This window comes from Spermophilus citellus (assembly GCF_964194105.1).
Source record: "Spermophilus citellus genome assembly, chromosome: 1".
Taxonomy (NCBI): domain Eukaryota; kingdom Metazoa; phylum Chordata; class Mammalia; order Rodentia; family Sciuridae; genus Spermophilus; species Spermophilus citellus.
In genome coordinates this window covers 221,588,181-221,605,063 of record NC_138182.1, presented here as the reverse complement: position 1 = coordinate 221,605,063, position 16,883 = coordinate 221,588,181, and the positions used below count along the sequence as shown (strand labels likewise).

The window sequence follows — 16,883 nt, the reverse complement described above, 5'->3', positions numbered from 1 at the left end:
GTTCATATATGAATATACCACCAGTGCAACTCCATACCATGTACAACTTCTAGAATGAAATCCTAATTAGAATAAGTTATACTCTATGTATGGATATCAAAATACACTCTACTGTTACATATATCTAAAAATAACAAATAAAAAGACTACCAAAAAAGAAAAAAAAAGCGGCAGGCAGTAGAGCATACAAGTTGTGGTTCAGAACCTGGTCTCTACATCTTTCTAGCTATGTGAACTTGAATAAGATACTTCAGCTCCCTGAACTTGTTTCCTCATTGGAAAATGGAGAATAGTGCCTAAGTCACAGGATATCAGGTGGATTAATTAGGCAAGGAAAGTAAAGCATGAAGCTTGGCGCAGACACCTATAAAATATTCAGTAAAAGTTATTTCTAGTGGTAATAAAAACATTTTATCCTGAATCACAAGATTTACTCTATGACCTACTTACTCAACTACCAATCTTTATTTGATGCAACTCCACAAAAATAAATTGAGATGTTCCTTCACTTACAGGAATGAACCAACCACCTAGTCTAAAATTCAGCATACTAAAAGCGCAAATTTTAGTTGAATGCGCCCTCTAGTGGTGCATGTTATGTGCAAGTACCAGGCACCTACATAAGATAAAACCTAAGGTGAAAGTCACCAAGGTTGGTAATTAGAATCTGAAGCCAGCTGGTTAAGATCATTGTTATGAGAAACACTATCATATATCTCGTATAGCTCATTATTTTCAAGAGCTAGAGGACTGTTTTGTCTTTTAAAACTTTCTAGAATATTCACGAAATTTTCTATACTAAATCCTATTATTCCTGTGGTACTGACTTTAATCTTTCCTCTTAACTGGGACACTTTCTAGTTTTCTCTAATGTTGCAAAGTAACTATTCAGTTAAAAAATACATTCGGTTAAAAATACAGTAAGAAACCAAGCACCAACTATGTACCAGGTAATGGGGATACAGTAAACAACTTATTACACAATTCATTATGCAATTTCAAAATTTGAAAAGTGCCATCAGGAAGTTTAGACTGCCATGAGTACACAACAGGGAATTGGTTTAGTATAGGAAGAGACTGCAAGGTGAGGCTAGTGAAGTAGGCAGCTAAGGAGTTTGAACTTCATTCTAAGAACAATGAAAAAGGATGGAAGGGTTTAAAGTACATTGCATGTATCTGATTTGGCAATCTGATTTACACTTTCAAAGTTTCACTTCAAAAAGGCAGAGAAAGTGAATTTGACGGAGAACCAATGCCCAGACCAGAAGCACTGCTGGTGGTGAGACAAGAAGAAAGCTGGAACACGGGAGGTAACAGTATTGATAAAAAGAAACAAAGTGGGCTGGGGTTGTGGCTCATTGGTAGAGCGCTTGTCTAGCCCTGGGTTAGATCTTCTGTACCACATTTAAATTAAAAGAAAAAAAGTGGCGGAGAGAGAGGAAGTGGACCAATATTTAAGAAGTAAAATAAATGCAGAATGATGTGGGGATAGAGTAGTGGTCCGAGTGAACCATGTGGCTGTGATGCCATTTTATCACTAGTACAACTGGTGGTGGTATCCAGGAGGGAATAATGAGTTGTTGAGGAAAGTAGGTTTTACCTCTTAAACTTCCCTGGCCACAAGGTGTAATATTTCAATTGAATGCTCACCTAGCATTGAACAGGACCATACGGTACCTCCCCCATCAAATAGAGCCCTCAAATGCTTGTTGTTGTTGTTTTAAACTTTTAACACAGTGACTTACTCCCACTGAGTCAATACCTTTACCTTGCCTCTGTCTGAAATGTTTATAACTCCCGCCCACTCCCAATTTTGCCAGATGTTTGTTATTTTTCGAAGTCCAGTTCAAGACACCTTCTCAAGGAACTTTTGGGCATCTCCTTCCCCACTCCAGTGTTTTCCCACTAAGTTGTAAATTCACAGATATGAAGATTGTGCACTCTTCATATCTGGGTCATCGGCGTCTAGAGCAGCACCCTTCAAACACCAGGAAATCCACAATCTTATTCTCATTTAGGCGTTCAGAAGAATCTGAAAAGCCCACAACACCGCCTCTCCCTACAGATGGGAGATGGCTCGCCGGAAGTGACGCTCTATCAAGACATACGTGATTCCGGTCTCGATATCCCAGCTGCCATAGGGGGGCCGGGCTTCTCTGGCTTGCTAACTCGGCTGCTCTGGAGGATTCACGCGAGGTAAGAAAGTGCGCGTGGCATACTGGGAATGAGATCCCCGAGTCCCTGGATGTCGTAGGGAACCTCCTGTTGATTTCCCCGGACTTGGCCAGACCTATATGGAAACCCGGGAGGGCGGAGGAACTGGCTGCTGGATCCCTGAGAGCTCCCTGCTTCCAGTGGGGCGGAACCGCAGAGATGTGTGGCCTGCGGGGGCGCCGGCCCAGGGATCGCCTCAGCTGTTGGGGCGCTGGCCGCCGTGGACTCTTCCAGGCCGGGCTCTCCCACTTCACCCCCTGATACCCAGAGCGCTTCCTTCCCATGTACTCAGGGGAACAGCTCCAGCCGCTCTTGTCAGGCGCAGAATCTTTGGCAGGAGCGCATGTAAAGTGGTGTGTAGCGTCGCCCACCAGTTCTCCGGGTCGGCCCCTCGGCTCCTGTTGGTGGCCTGTTTGAGACTAGGGAGCTGAGGCCCTCACGCTGATTGGCACACAGAATGCTGCCCTAAAAGGGCTTACCTAGTAGTAGATCTGATCCTTCATTGATGGTGGTTGATGTTCTCATTCACCGCAGAGAAAAAACTTTTCCAAATTGTTACTTAGTATGTAAAGTAACCGAAACATTGTTCCGTTTTATATTGGAACCAAATAATTCGTTGTAGAAGAAATTACTCCTTTAAAATGTGTATGCATCAAAATGAAATCTCTGTTTCTGAATATTAGAGTATATTTTGGGGCACAATACCAAGATATACTTTTTAGTATTAAATATATTGTATGTTTTAAATCATAATTGAAAGGAACTAATTGAAGATTATTTAAAACTTCTGGGCTGCAAGCTGCAGATACTCAAATTAGTAAGAGTGGAAGACTCGATATCACCATGTGACTATAAACACTTTTGTATACCAGTTTTATTTATAACTCTGCCAAGAAGGGTTATAAAGATAATCACATTAAAGGACAAGATTTCTGGATTCTTCTTAATCTGCTAGCCCAACTGTTGTGTTGGAAGACTAAGCAAGAAGATTGTGAGAAAGTAGCACTGGGAGTTAGAAAAATAAACAGCCAGGATTTGGGAGGAATAACTTTGTTCATTCACTGTATTACTGTGTGGTTTATAATTTATGAAATAATTTCTTAGCAAATTATTTTCCAGTTTTAAGCAAGTATATATGCTTTTTATTTCAACCAGTGTGGTGGCTTCCCTGGCAAGTACCAGATTTATATTAGTAACATATCTACACAACATATAAAATTAAATATATGTAAATATCTAAATGCAATTAAAAGTATTTTAATAATTAAAAGTTTAACATATGAGCATATTTGATACTGATATACCATCTCTTATTAGTTTTTTTTTTTTTTAAATTGATGACTAACCAGACATGCTTATCTTAAGGACTGATAGGGTACCTCTGATGCAACATGACCAGGTGGGCACGAGTTACTACCACACATAATAAGAGACCCTTGCCTGCAACATCATGGGAGGACATGAAGAAGGGGTCCTTGGAGGGAACAAGCCAAAATCTACCAAATCGTAAACAACCTGAAGCCAATAGACTGTCCCTTAAAAATGTTGCACCCCAAGCAAAACATAAAAAGAACAAAAAGAAGAAAGAGTACTTAAATGAAGATGTGAATGGTTTCATGGAATACCTAAAACAGAACTCACAGATGGTTCACAATGGGGAGATGATAGCAATGGACAGCCAGGAAGTAAGGAAAGAAATTGCAGTTGCTTTAAAGAAAGACAGTCGACGGGAAGGAAGACGATTAAAAAGACAAGCAGCAAAGAAAAATGCAATGGTGAGATAATCACTTCTTCCATGTTATTTACTTTATATAGTTAGAAATTGTTATTCATATACTCACACATACACATATCTTAGAAGGGTCTAATTACTTTTGACCTAAATTCATAAAGCATCTTTTTTAAGGTCTTGTACTTCAGCACATAATATGCTAGGCACTTGATACATTGCTTAGTCATCACAGCACTACAAAGATGATGGCAATATCCCCATTTTATGGGTACAAAACACTGAATTGTAGGCAGGTTAAATAACTTGCTGTAAGCCAATTAACCAATATCATGTGAAATTCAATCCCAGACTTTAAAACTTAGGTTCTTGACCCTGTCTTCCAGTAGCCCTTCTTCAAATCGATATTTAAAAAAATGAAGATTAGGTACCACAGGTTAAATGTGTGTAGTTCCCATTACTTGGAAAGGATGGATGTTCTTTTATCTTTATCCATAAAAATTCAAGACACAAGAAAAAGAGATCTAGCATGAATCACACTAGTTAGTAACAGCAGAGTTAAAACTCCTTGAGATTTTCTAGTAATTGCTCCCTCTTTTAGCCATACTACATTCTGAATAATGCTAGGGGCAGCAGGTTTATTTCTGCAGTGCCTAGTCCTAGATTTTAAACTATGTCAAACACAGGAAATGAAATACTTAATATAATTTTTTCCATTCTCTAAGTGAATTTCCCATCTTCTACCAGGATGCTAAAAAAGAATCAGGACATGTTGCCAGTTATTAGACTTTGATTTTTTTCTTAGAATTGTGAAATGGAGAGCACTGTTTATACCAGTACAGACTGTATTATTATATTTAAAATTGACTATTTAGGGATCATACTTGTAAAGTATCCCTTCTGGATAAATTTGGATAGAAAATAATCATTTTTATTTGGATTAGGATAAAGTTTTGTTTCACTTGTAAAATCAGTTATTTTAAAATATCTTTAAGCCAAGAAAATTAATCTAACTTGAAATTTAATCAACATAGGCCATATGGTGGATTGCAGACCATTTGAAGACATTTACTGTTATACTTCTTAAGAAAAGCTTTATGCTTGTAATTAAGGACTAATGATGTTGTTTTTCACAAAAGGAGTGCTTAAGAAATAGTATATGGCTTGTTTTTACCTACTGTCAATTCACTTTCTTGCTGTTTTTAAAATTCCTCATAATGTGTGTCAGTTCTTAAAGGCTAATAAATTGATTAAAATACAGATTTATCAATCAAATCTCTATAAGCTAATCTACATTAAACCAAGAGACTAAGACTTCTCATTGTGGTGATCCAATTTTTAGCAGTAACTTTTTCTTCAGTGGTAGAATAAATATAGTCTATTCATTTAGATCAATTATTTTTAAGTGTAAACGTTATTGTAGACTTTAAAGGGACTCATTCTTCTCCAATGTTATTAAACAGAAAAAAAAAGAAAGGACAGAGGTACAAAATGTGTTTTATTTTTCTTGTTGAATTTGCCTTTTTTAAAGAAAACCTGTGCTTATTAAAGAATAAAAAAAAAAGTTAAATGACTATTTGTTACCTAAAAAATACATGTATATTTTTCCAGCTTAAATAAAATAATTCAGATATCTTTCATTTCTGATTATAATTGATGTTCTGTTTCATTCTGGCAGAAAAATATGTACCACATTGCTGAGTAGTATGTAAAGATCTGTATATTGTTTAGGTTTTGTGTAAGAGCCAGATAATTATAATTATCCCTTTACAATATATGGTGTATATCTTCTAAAAATGAAACTATTTCTGAATGTTAAGGTTTATGAAAAGTTCAAAACAATAAAGATTCCAGGTGTAATGGCACACACCTGTAATCCCAGTGATTCAGGAGGCAGTAGGATCACAAGTTCAAAGCCAGCCTTAAAGCAACTTAGCAAGGTCCTAAGCAACTTAGTAAGAACCTGTCTCACAATAAAAAATAAAAAGGGCGGGGAAGTGGCTCAGTAGTAAAGTGCCCCTGAGTTCAGTTCCTGGTACCAAAAAAAGAGGATATAATTTTTGCTACATATTATATGAAATTAATCATGCTTTAATTGGAAACATTTGACCCAAATTCATTCAATTATGTGAACCCTAAAAGTATAAATATTAATTTGAGTGCTAATTTTATAGCCATTAAAAAGCTCCATTTTTTGGTGCAGACATTTCCTATTAATAAAATGAATAGTCCATATTTATTCAATTCATTTACACAGTTGCCTGTTTAAAGCCATATATAACATTGTTTCTGAGATTAATGGATTTGGAGATTGAAAATCTTCAAAAAACATTGAAACCCTCTGATGGAAATGACATCTCTAGTCAGGAATGTGAGAAACACTTGTTATTCTACAAATAATGTATTGAGATTTTTTTTTTTCTTAAAAAAGCTAAATAGCTTGAAAATGAGAAATGTTTTAAAGATGTTATTGAAAACACGTGTAGTTTTGTAATGTGGAAACTCACTTTTTGTTTTCCTAGGTATGTTTCCACTGTAGAAAACCTGGCCATGGAGTTGCAGATTGCCCAGCTGCCCTTGAAAATCAAGATATGGGCACTGGAATATGTTATCGATGTGGGTCCACAGAGCATGAAATAACCAAGTGCAAAGCTAAAGTAGACCCAGCTCTTGGTATGTTCTCTTTTACTTTCTTGGGTTTTGGGGTTAGGGGAGTGACCAATAAGTAGCCAACTGAGTTTTTTGTTGTTGATAGAATTTGTTATAAGTATGCCACTTAATATTTTGAAATTGTAAAATTTCAAGTTATGTAGAAAGAAATTATTTTAAAGTAATGTGAATTATATAACTTGCTGTATACAGAATCAAGTTAATACAAACTGGTGATTCTTACAGGTGAATTTCCTTTTGCAAAATGTTTTGTTTGTGGGGAAATGGGGCATCTGTCCCGTTCATGTCCTGATAATCCCAAAGGACTCTATGCTGATGGTGAGTACTATTACCCTCATACGTCAAGCTATCAAACATGACAAATCATCATGCAGAGTTGTCATTTCATTTATTTACACCCTGAATCAGTTTGTGCATGCATTTTGAATAAATAGTAAAATCTCAAGAATTTCACAATCTTTTTTTATCAATATGTCTTGATATATTAATAAGTCAGAAAAAAACTAAGGTGTATTTTTCAAACATTTTTTGTGAGAGTGTGTTATATATTTGTACTTTTAAACATAACAGAAGCAGAGGGATTACATATCAAAACTAAAAGATTTTTAAAATAATGTTATGTATTTAATCTCAGCCTAGCATCTCATTTTGGTAGAAAGGATGATATACACTACTCAGTTTTATTTCTGAATTTTTTCCTTATCTGGCATGGGACCATGTAACTTAATTTAAGCTCAGCTAATGTCTTAAGGTCCTACAATAAAGCCTGTGATGTCTAAAACATTAGGAGGAGATTGTTAACTGTTCATGTTTTAGCTGGCACCATCAGGGTATAGACACCTCTTGTGTTTTGTGCTGAGTTCCGACTGGAGAAGTCCAGTGCCAAAGCATAGCTTTTGGAGTCAGTCAGACCTTTGTTGTAACCTTACTCACGAGCTGCAAAACTTTGATCAACTTACTAAACTTCTTTCATCTCAGTTTCCTCACCTATAAAATGGAGATGAGAAAACTATATTTCAAATTTTATTGATTCCAAGACACACATTTTTTTTAAACCATCTCAAATCTAAATCAGAATAGATCTTATCTTTGTTGGGTCTCACATAATTGACTTTTTTTTTTCTGGGGGATATGTGAAATAATGATACATCAGTATTATCTTAGATTTAGTAAAGTATGGCATTTACCTATTATGAGGATTAAATTGTATTATTTTCAAGTGCCTCTTCTGTTTCACTGTGTCATATAAAATGATAAAGAGGCTTAAAAACGAAAGGTAAGACGAGTAAATAACATAAACTTGAAATTTCAGCCAGATTTGTATCCTTTTTCTAAGTGGCTTAATATTATAAGCATGATTATAGTAATGCCTGAACACTAAGCAATAGTGTTTTACTGTTAAGTGAAAGATTCATTTAGAAACATGTGTGTTGTAATTCACAATCTTGAAATGTCTCTTAAAATAAACAGATGGGCATTTTTATTAGGGTTAAGAGGCCTGTCGATGGAAGGTACTAAAACAAAAGTTAATTTTATCCATTTCCTAACTGCTTAATCCTCTCTGACCTGTAGAATAGAACAGTAGTGATTCATAACCTTTGTTTTCTTGTTTGTTTGTTTATTTGTTTTGCAGGGGGGGGGGGATCATTGACCATTTGGGAATCCAATAAAAATTATGGACATCCTCCTCAGAAAAATGCATCTGTACACAACTTTTGTTACAAGTCCAAGACTCCACAGACCTTTGATTGTCTAACTATGATCAAGATCCAAGTTTCTGTGCCATGGTTCTTAGACAAAACCCTTCCACCATCTCTCTCTTCTCTTCTCTACTTGTACCCAGAAGGCCAAGTTCAAGAGACAGTGGTTAGATAAAACAGTACTCTGGAAAGTTAAGAGGAGTGGAGAATGAATTATTACTAGGAATGGTTGTACCTACATAGGTTTCTGGCTCTGGCTACTTTTACAGCTGACAAGGATGTGAAGATTAAATAAAATATGAAACTGCTTTGAGATATTGAAAGCCCTGTGTCAGTATGGATAGTATTCAATAACTTTGTTCTTTCAATAGGTGGTGGTTGCAAACTTTGTGGTTCTGTGGAACACTTTAAGAAAGATTGCCCTGAAAGTCAGAATTCAGGTAAGTCCCTGGGCCTCTATTTCATAAGGGGGGTTTTATTACTTCTCTATTTTTGCTGCCTTTTGATATTAGTAGCTCATAGGAGTTCTACAGATCTTAAGATGACCTGTTTTCCTATTGCTGTTCTCAGAGCACAAACTGACCAATAAGCCTGAGAGGATACTGGTTTATAAAACATTTTATTCATTAATTTTTATATTTGGTAACTGGTGAATTTAATTATAATGGAGCCTAAAGTCTCCTTTCACTAAGAGAAAAATCAAAATATGAAAATATTTTTCAACATTAGGACGGGATGCACTCATACATGCTTTGCTTTGTGTGTACCTAAATGATTCAGAGTGATTGCAGAAACTGCCCAAAATATTAAAGATGTGCTAATGACACAGCAGCTGGCTAGTTATTTTCTCCCTGATGAAATACTAGCCTGTTCATCACAACTCCATAAATGTTGGCTCTACCTATAGCTGATTTGAGGAGGTGGGGATCATCATTCCATTAGTTTGCCTGGATTAGAATGATGATGATCTTGTATTAAAGAAAGCAAGGCAGTAGGATAGCCCAGCAGTGCTTCTTGAGGGAAAAAAGCACATTTCTTTTTATTTCTTTTTTTTCTTTTTATTTCAATAAGCCACAGTAGTACAGTATATCTGCCTCTTATTTCTTGCCCCTAACATTTAAATGTGAGACCCAAGAGTTCTTGTTTACAGTCTTGTCTAGAATAAGATAGTCTTTACTGTAGTTTAGGGAGTGAGATTGAAATGATGAAGTGGAATTTGAATTCTCCCTCCTGGGAGGATTGCCACTTCCCAAATGATAAGACTGACAAGCAGATGTTGTATAATTTCACAGGTGGAATCTTGTGCATTTAAAACCAATGCTTCATAAGTCTTGCTGTTTACAGACTCTTGGAATTCATTGACTCTATAATGATGAACTCTGGGAAAGAATGAAAGAGCTTTCTCATCAGTTTGTGCATTGCAAAGTAGTTGCTGCATTTCCCTAATTGGGATGAGAAATTGCCTGTGGTACTCTGAAATCAAGGGTTATAATCAATTACAGAATTGCTCACTTTCTATGAGTGATGAAGTCTTCCCTCTTTGTGATTATTCACGTCAAAACTAGTTCCTTTGCTAACCCAATATCAATTTAAGTGGATGCATTTGATTAGCCTTTTCCTTATATACTGACTTTTCTTTTACAGATCGAATGGTCACAGTTGGTCGCTGGGCAAAAGGGATGAGTGCAGACTATGAAGAAATTTTGGATATGCCAAAACCAAAGAAATCCAAAACAAAAATACCTAAAGTTGTCAATTTTTAATAACGTTCAGTACCGTTGTTAATTACTATCACATTGTTACTTTCCAAACTGGGCGTGCTTTACAAGTTAGGCTTCCTTAACCCCAAGAACAGTTTACTTCATTCTGTCCATCAATGAGTACTTCTACCACTGTTTGGAGAAAGTCACTGAAGAAAAGCACAAGATGATTAAATTGGATTCTCTGAAAGAACTTGTTTTTAAAGGAGAAAACTTAGACAAAACTAAGTTATATAGTTGATTTTATATGTATGTATGTGTATGTATAATATATACATATATATAAAACAAAAGCATACTGCTTTGCATTTGTGAATGAATTTTTGGTCATATTGTTTTCTTGGTGTAAAATATCAATTTATTAGTATACTAGAAATTTTTAAATTGCCATAAAGTCTGTATTTTTAAAATATTGAATAAAAATGCACTTGTTGTTCCCTGAATATCTGATTCTGTATTGAACTAGTCATTGTTCATTAATATCCATATACCAATCCCTTTGAAATTAAAATCTTTTATAAATCCTGCATGGGGATAAGCAGGGATTTGGTTTTTTGTTTCAGTTTTGACATAGTTAAGGATTATTAATGTTGGGGCCGGGCCGGGGTTGTGGCTCAGTGGTAGAGCACTTGCCTAGCATGCATGAGGCTCTAGGTTCGATCCCAGCAACACATAAACAAAATAAAGGGATTGTGTCCATCTACAGCTAAAAGAATATTTTCTTAAAAAAATCATTAATGTTAAAGTTGAGAGGTACCTCAGCATAACAGAAACTCTTTTGCCTTTGATTCTCAAGAAAAAAATTCTCACCCAAATTTAGTGTGCAGAATTTAACCACAATGATGACACATAACAGATTGTATATCAAACTTAATAGCATTTTGTTTCTCATGTTTTAGATGAGTCAGGGCGAGATGAAAGTATCACCATAATAGAGTTAGAACACTAATCAGAGACCCATTAGCTTCTTTGTCTGATTTGATGAATACATGCATACTTAATACATATATTTCACAAGGCTTGACGCTACCATTGTACTGTATAATGGAATGACTCTGGTGGTTTGTGTGTTTCATTTGAAATTTTACCTGATTGAATCCATTTGTAACTAAAGGAAACAGCTGTGATTAGTTACTGATGCCTCAAAAGCAAAATATTTACCAAATAAAAAAAGAAACACTTCTCTCTGTTTTCATGTCTGCACAACTCAACTGTTTCAATCTTAATAGGAGATGTGCTTTTATTTTCTATGTGAGAAGAAAACATGATGACAAAATACTTCTCCGCATCCTGGAGCCAAAGAAAATGAGTGCCATTCAAAAGGAATTACACAGGCAGAGAAGGACAGTAAGGATGCCTTAATCATTCAGTCTGAATATACCCAAACATTTCACCATCCTGTCGGGAACTGGAGACTGCAAGGAGGCTTCACTCCAGCTGCAAGTGGAGTGTGTACTTTTTGGACAGTATTCAGTATATGGTGCCCATTTTGTCTTCCTTGGATCACTTTGTTTATATTGTAATGATCTATAAATGAGAAAGTGAGAGCATTAGAAATAAATTGCAGGTGATGAATATAACTTTAAGTACAGAACCTGAAAGGAATGCACCAGAGGTAGAAATTCAGGGAAATCCTGTTTCTTGAAAGGAATTATAGATGTTGGGTGTTGCTTAGTACCAAAAAGAAAGGCTGACATTTAATTTGTTCATTTGTTATATATTTCCCAAGTACCTGCTATGTTTCTGGTATTCTTTAAGGCACTGAGATTGTGATTGTCACTAAGGCAAATGTCCATAGGCATTCAGCAGATGAGGCTGAAGAATGGAATGGGGACTTTGGGAAAACAACAGAAAGGGATATTTGATTGTATTTTAAAAATATTTTGTTGAATCACCTAAGACTTGACAGTAGTCTTCCTTCAGACCTTTGTAAATGTCATCTCTTCTTACAAGCTTACCTTGCACTTTTTTATGATGGACTCCTAAATCTATAGCAGCCCTATGATATTCCAGGTTTCAGTTCCATTTTCTTACCTGCCTGCTGGGCATTCCTACTGGGATGCTCCACTGACACCCCTAATAATATAGTCAAGTAAAGACAAGTCCTGACAAGGCTTTTTTAGGGGGCTGCCAGACCAGACACACAGTATTCGTTTTCTTGGAGGCTCCAAATCATTTTGCCCTGTCCAGTCACTCCTCATCAGCTGCTGTGATAGTGAGGCTGCAATGAGGGCAACTTAAAATGTCACAAAACCCATGTTTTTACTGAGATTCAGCCACTTTCATAAATAAATATTGTTGCAAGCCTTTTGTTAACTTCCAGAGTTCTGAAAAAGATGTATTTTAACAATGTTTGCTAGTATTCCCATTGCTTTCATGTAGACTTTCAGAGGTCTTTCATCAGTCTGAAAGTGCTCTGCCTGCTGGAAAGATATTGTTGTTTTTTTTTGAATAACAGCTTTATTAAAATAGAATTTACTTTTTACTTGTCATACAATTGATTATTTAAAGTGTATTATTCAATGGTTTTTAGTATATTCACAGAGCTTTGCAACTATAACCACAATGAGTATTTTCATCACTTCCAAAAGAAACCTCACACCCATTAGCAGTCACTCATCATTTCTACCCCACAAAGACCCCACCCGCCCCAACCATAGGCAACCATGAATCTACTTTCCTTCCCCATAAGGGGAAGTTTTAAGCAAGGAAGGAACATGTCCTGACAAATGTACAAAATCTCATTCTGGTTCCTAGATAGAGGAAAGCTGTGGGAGCACAGGAGTGCACACAGTGAAGTTGGCAGTGAGGGATGATAGTGTCTTGAGTTATGGTGGTGAAAGTGAAGACAGATGAGGAGAAATAGAAGTTAATTTTGTTTCTGGCAGGAGTGAAGGCCCTCAAATCAGTCTTACCCCTGAAAATTACCCCCAAAATGTAGAATAAAGTTAATTTTTAAAGACTCCTTTAAAATATCAGTAAGTTTACAAAGAAGGGCAGAATCTGTAGAGGTCAAATACTAAGTGAATTCAAGAGCTCTAGAAGATAAGCCAGCATGTTTGCTGAACCCTAAAAACCTTGAGTTGAGCTGTCTGGCAACAAAAATTGCATAAAAAATATGAACTTTTTTTTGTACTGGGGATTGAACCCAGTGACTTTACCATGGAGCAACATTCTCAGTCCTTCTTTGTTTTTTATTTTGAGACAGGATCTCACTGTGTTGCCCAGGCTTGGTGGGAACTTGCCATTTCCTGCCTCAGCCCTGGAAGTAGCATGGAGGTCAATATAAAGCTATTAACAAAAACATAGGATAACATAAGGTCTTATAAATTTAACTGAACAGAAAAGAGAAAACTTTTTTAATGTGTAAAAATTGTCCAGAATTTTTGCAGAATTTTTTTTGCGTAGATATTCAATAGATGAATGGATAAAAAAATGTGGCATATACACACAATGAAATATTACTCAGCAATAAAAGAAAATTAAATCATGGCATTTGTAGGTAAATAGATGGAATTAGAGAACATAATGCTAAGTGAAGTTAGCCAATCCCCAAAACCAAATGCCACATGTTTTCTCTGATATAAGGAGGCTGACTCATAGTGGAGTAGGGAGGGGGAGCATGGGAGGAATAGATGAACTCTAGATAGGGCAGAGGGGTTGGAGGGGAAGGGAGGGGGCATGGGGTTAGAAATGATGGTGGAATGTGATGGACATTATTATCCAAAGTACATTTATGAAGACACTAATTGGTGTGAATATACTATGTATACAACCAGAGATATGAAACATTGTGCTTTATATGTGTAATAAGAATTGTAATGTGGAGCTGAGATTATGGCTCAGTGGTAGAGAACTCGCCTAGCACTGGCAGGACCCGGGTTCAATCCTCAGCACCACATACAAATAAAGGCATTGTGTTGTGTCTATGTACACCTAAAAAAAAAATGTAATGCATTCCATTGTCATACATAAATTTTTTAAAATTAAAAAAAATTAAAAAGACATGGGTAACTAGGTATTATAGAAATAAATAAAAGATTTTAAAGCATTAGAGATAAAAATATATTCTTTGTGGGCTGGGGTTGTGGCTGAGTGATAGAGCCCTTGCATAGCACACATGAGGCACTGGGTTCGATCCTCAGCATAGCATAAAAATGAAATAAAGATATTGTGTCCACCTAAAACTAATATATATATATATATATATATATATATATATATATATATATTTAAAAAAGAAGAACGATTTGATGTCCCACTGTAACAATAATGGAAGCCAGAAAACAACATATAATATCTGCACTGTACTTTTTTTTTAACAATGAAGAAAAAATGAAGTCATTGGAAGGTAAATAAAATAGGATTACCATTAAAAGTTCCTTATAAATAAAATTCTTAATGTTGTTCTTTGGGTAGAAGTGAAGTCATAGACTATGTAAGGTCTAAGAGGCAAAAAAAAAAGAATGTTAAGAAAATATATTGGCATATTCACAGATATACTGAAATAAATATTGATGAAAAATAAAGATAATAATGTGTAACTTGTAGATAACAATAGTGTATAAACTGGGAAAGTATCTGAATTAAAGTATTACAAAAATCTTCCTATTATTTTTGTCCAGAAAAAGGATTTCAAATTTTTAAACTTTGGCAGGACTCAGTGGCACACACCTGTAATCCCAGCTGCTCTGGAAGCTGAGACAGAAGGATGGCAAGTTCAAAGCCAGGTTCAGCAACAGTGAGGCACTAAGCAACTCAGTGAGACCCTGTCTCTAAATAAAAAATACAATCCCAGTGGGATTGAGTGCTCCTGAGTTCAATTCCCAGTATCCCCCACCCCCAAAAAAGCTTTTAAAACTCTGTCATGGACAGTTTCGGACAGGACCAAATAAAGTCAACACTTCCATCGCCTGACATAAAGAAGGAGTGAACACCTATTTGGCCAAGAGTACAGAAAGTGCTCCCCAATTCTCCTGGTAAACATCAAACAGTAATAAATTTGGAGACAATGTTGTCTCCTTTGTCATTCTCTGCCTGGAGATGGCCCACTCTTTAGAGGGTGCTTTCTGCCTAAGCCTCACTTTGCTTTTACTTTACTTTCACTTAATAATAAAGTTCTTGAATGGCAAAAACAAACAATAAAAACTTTTGTCATCGAGATTGCAAAGATGGGAAGGCGAGTTTATTCACTCAAAGAAAACGTATTGAATACCTAGTATGTACCAGGCAATGTACTGATACTGGGGATACAGCAATAATCAAAGCAGAGAGAAATCATGGCTCCCAGGGAATTTACACTAATGGGGGATGACAGATAAGGCAGATAAAATGTATATGGGAGATAATGGTAAGTACTTACAAGAAAGAGAGGGTAGAATGGGGGTTCTCATGGAGAGGGGGTTTTGATTATAACAGGGGGCTTAGGAAATGTCCCTTTTAGAAGCTGATAGTTGAGCAAAGATCAGAAAGGGGTGAGGTGATAAAGCCTTGGCTGTCCTGCGTCGAGGGAACAGATAACTGCAATTATTCTGAGGGATAGCATGCCTGGTACAGTCCAAATCCAGCAAAGAGGTTAGAGTGTGAGTTAGGGATCTCAGCTGGGTTTACTTAGACAGCTCTGGCAATCTCAGTTAAGCTTGTCTGCCTCTGTGGTTTGGTTTGGGATTGTCTGATCTAACCTGGGCTCAGATTAATCAATTCCATTCTACATAGGTCTGTGTATTTTCTGTCTCTTTCTCTCTTCCTTTTCCATCAGGTTAACCCTGGTGTGTGTGTGTGTGTGTGTGTGTGTGTGTGTGTGTGTGTGTGAATGATAGTGGTAGAGATACAAGAAGACAAGACCATTTGCGAAAACACTTTTCAAGCCTTTCGTTGCATCTTGTCTGCTGATATCCTGTTGATAAATAACATGGTCAAGATCAGAGTTGAGAGGTTAGAAAAGTGCACTTCATTCATGGAAGCAGAAATGGCAATGAGAGAGTATTACTGAATAATCTCTTGTCCCATGCAGACCCTTATAGATCACAAGTGACACTTTGGCTTTTCCTCTGTGATAAACAAAATTGTTCATGGATTTTGAGGAGAGATAATCAGTCTGACATGATCAGTCTGCTGGGCTAAGAGTAGAGTGGAGGGAGAAGCAAAAACAGAAACAGGAAGATGGGTGATAATCCAGAAGAGAAGATGCTATTTTGAACTAGGGTTAGAGTGGTGAAGCTGATTCAAAGTAATCAGGTTCTGATTAAACTTTAAATACAGAGCTGATAGAATTTTCTGAACAAAAGGGAATTTGTGGAGGGAAAGGTGGCAGCATTAAGTGGTTTGTTTTGTAAATGTTGACTTTGAGGTGACTATTAGTGGAAATATCAAGCCAGTTGTTAGATAGATAGATAGATAGATAGATAGATAGATAGATAGATAGATAGGCATAAAGTTTAACAGAGGTTAAGACAGGTGATATACTAGGGGAGTTTTTGAAAAATTCATTTATTTATTCTAATTCAATATGTATGACAGCTGGATGCATTTTTATTCATTGTACACAATTACAGCGCAACATTTCATTTCTCTGGTTGTACACAATGTAGTGTCTCACCATGTGTGCAATCATACATGTACCTAGGGTAATGATGTCCATCTCATTTCACCATCTTTCCTGCCCCCATGCTCCCTTCTCCTTCCCTTCCCCACCCTTGCCCAATCACAGTTCTATGGGAGTTATTAGCAAGCAGATTATTCTTTAAAACCCAGAGTCTTGCCACAGTGTGGAGACAGAGAGAAGGAGGCCAAGAACACAGCCCTAGTGTA

At 36.3% G+C, this 16,883-nt stretch overlaps 1 protein-coding gene across 2 annotated transcripts; it reads left to right on the top strand.

Annotated features, from left to right (window-relative positions):
• The first annotated feature begins 1,289 nt into the window (after positions 1–1,289).
• Positions 1,290–12,485, top strand: ZCCHC9 (zinc finger CCHC-type containing 9). 2 transcript variants are annotated; one of them, XM_081292042.1, is made up of 6 exons: positions 1,290–2,196; positions 3,580–3,989; positions 6,466–6,616; positions 6,839–6,931; positions 8,685–8,753; positions 9,958–12,484. In XM_081292042.1, the coding sequence occupies exons 2-6, from the start codon at positions 3,606–3,608 to the stop codon at positions 10,074–10,076; spliced, it is 816 nt and encodes a 271-aa protein (XP_081148168.1). In that variant the 5' UTR covers positions 1,290–2,196; positions 3,580–3,605; the 3' UTR covers positions 10,077–12,484. The 2 variants fall into 2 exon arrangements, with proteins under 2 accessions (XP_081148168.1, XP_081148169.1); XM_081292043.1 differs by lacking the exon at positions 1,290–2,196 and adding an exon at positions 2,206–2,567 and having other exon boundaries at positions 9,958–12,485.
• The last annotated feature ends 4,398 nt before the right edge of the window (positions 12,486–16,883 follow it).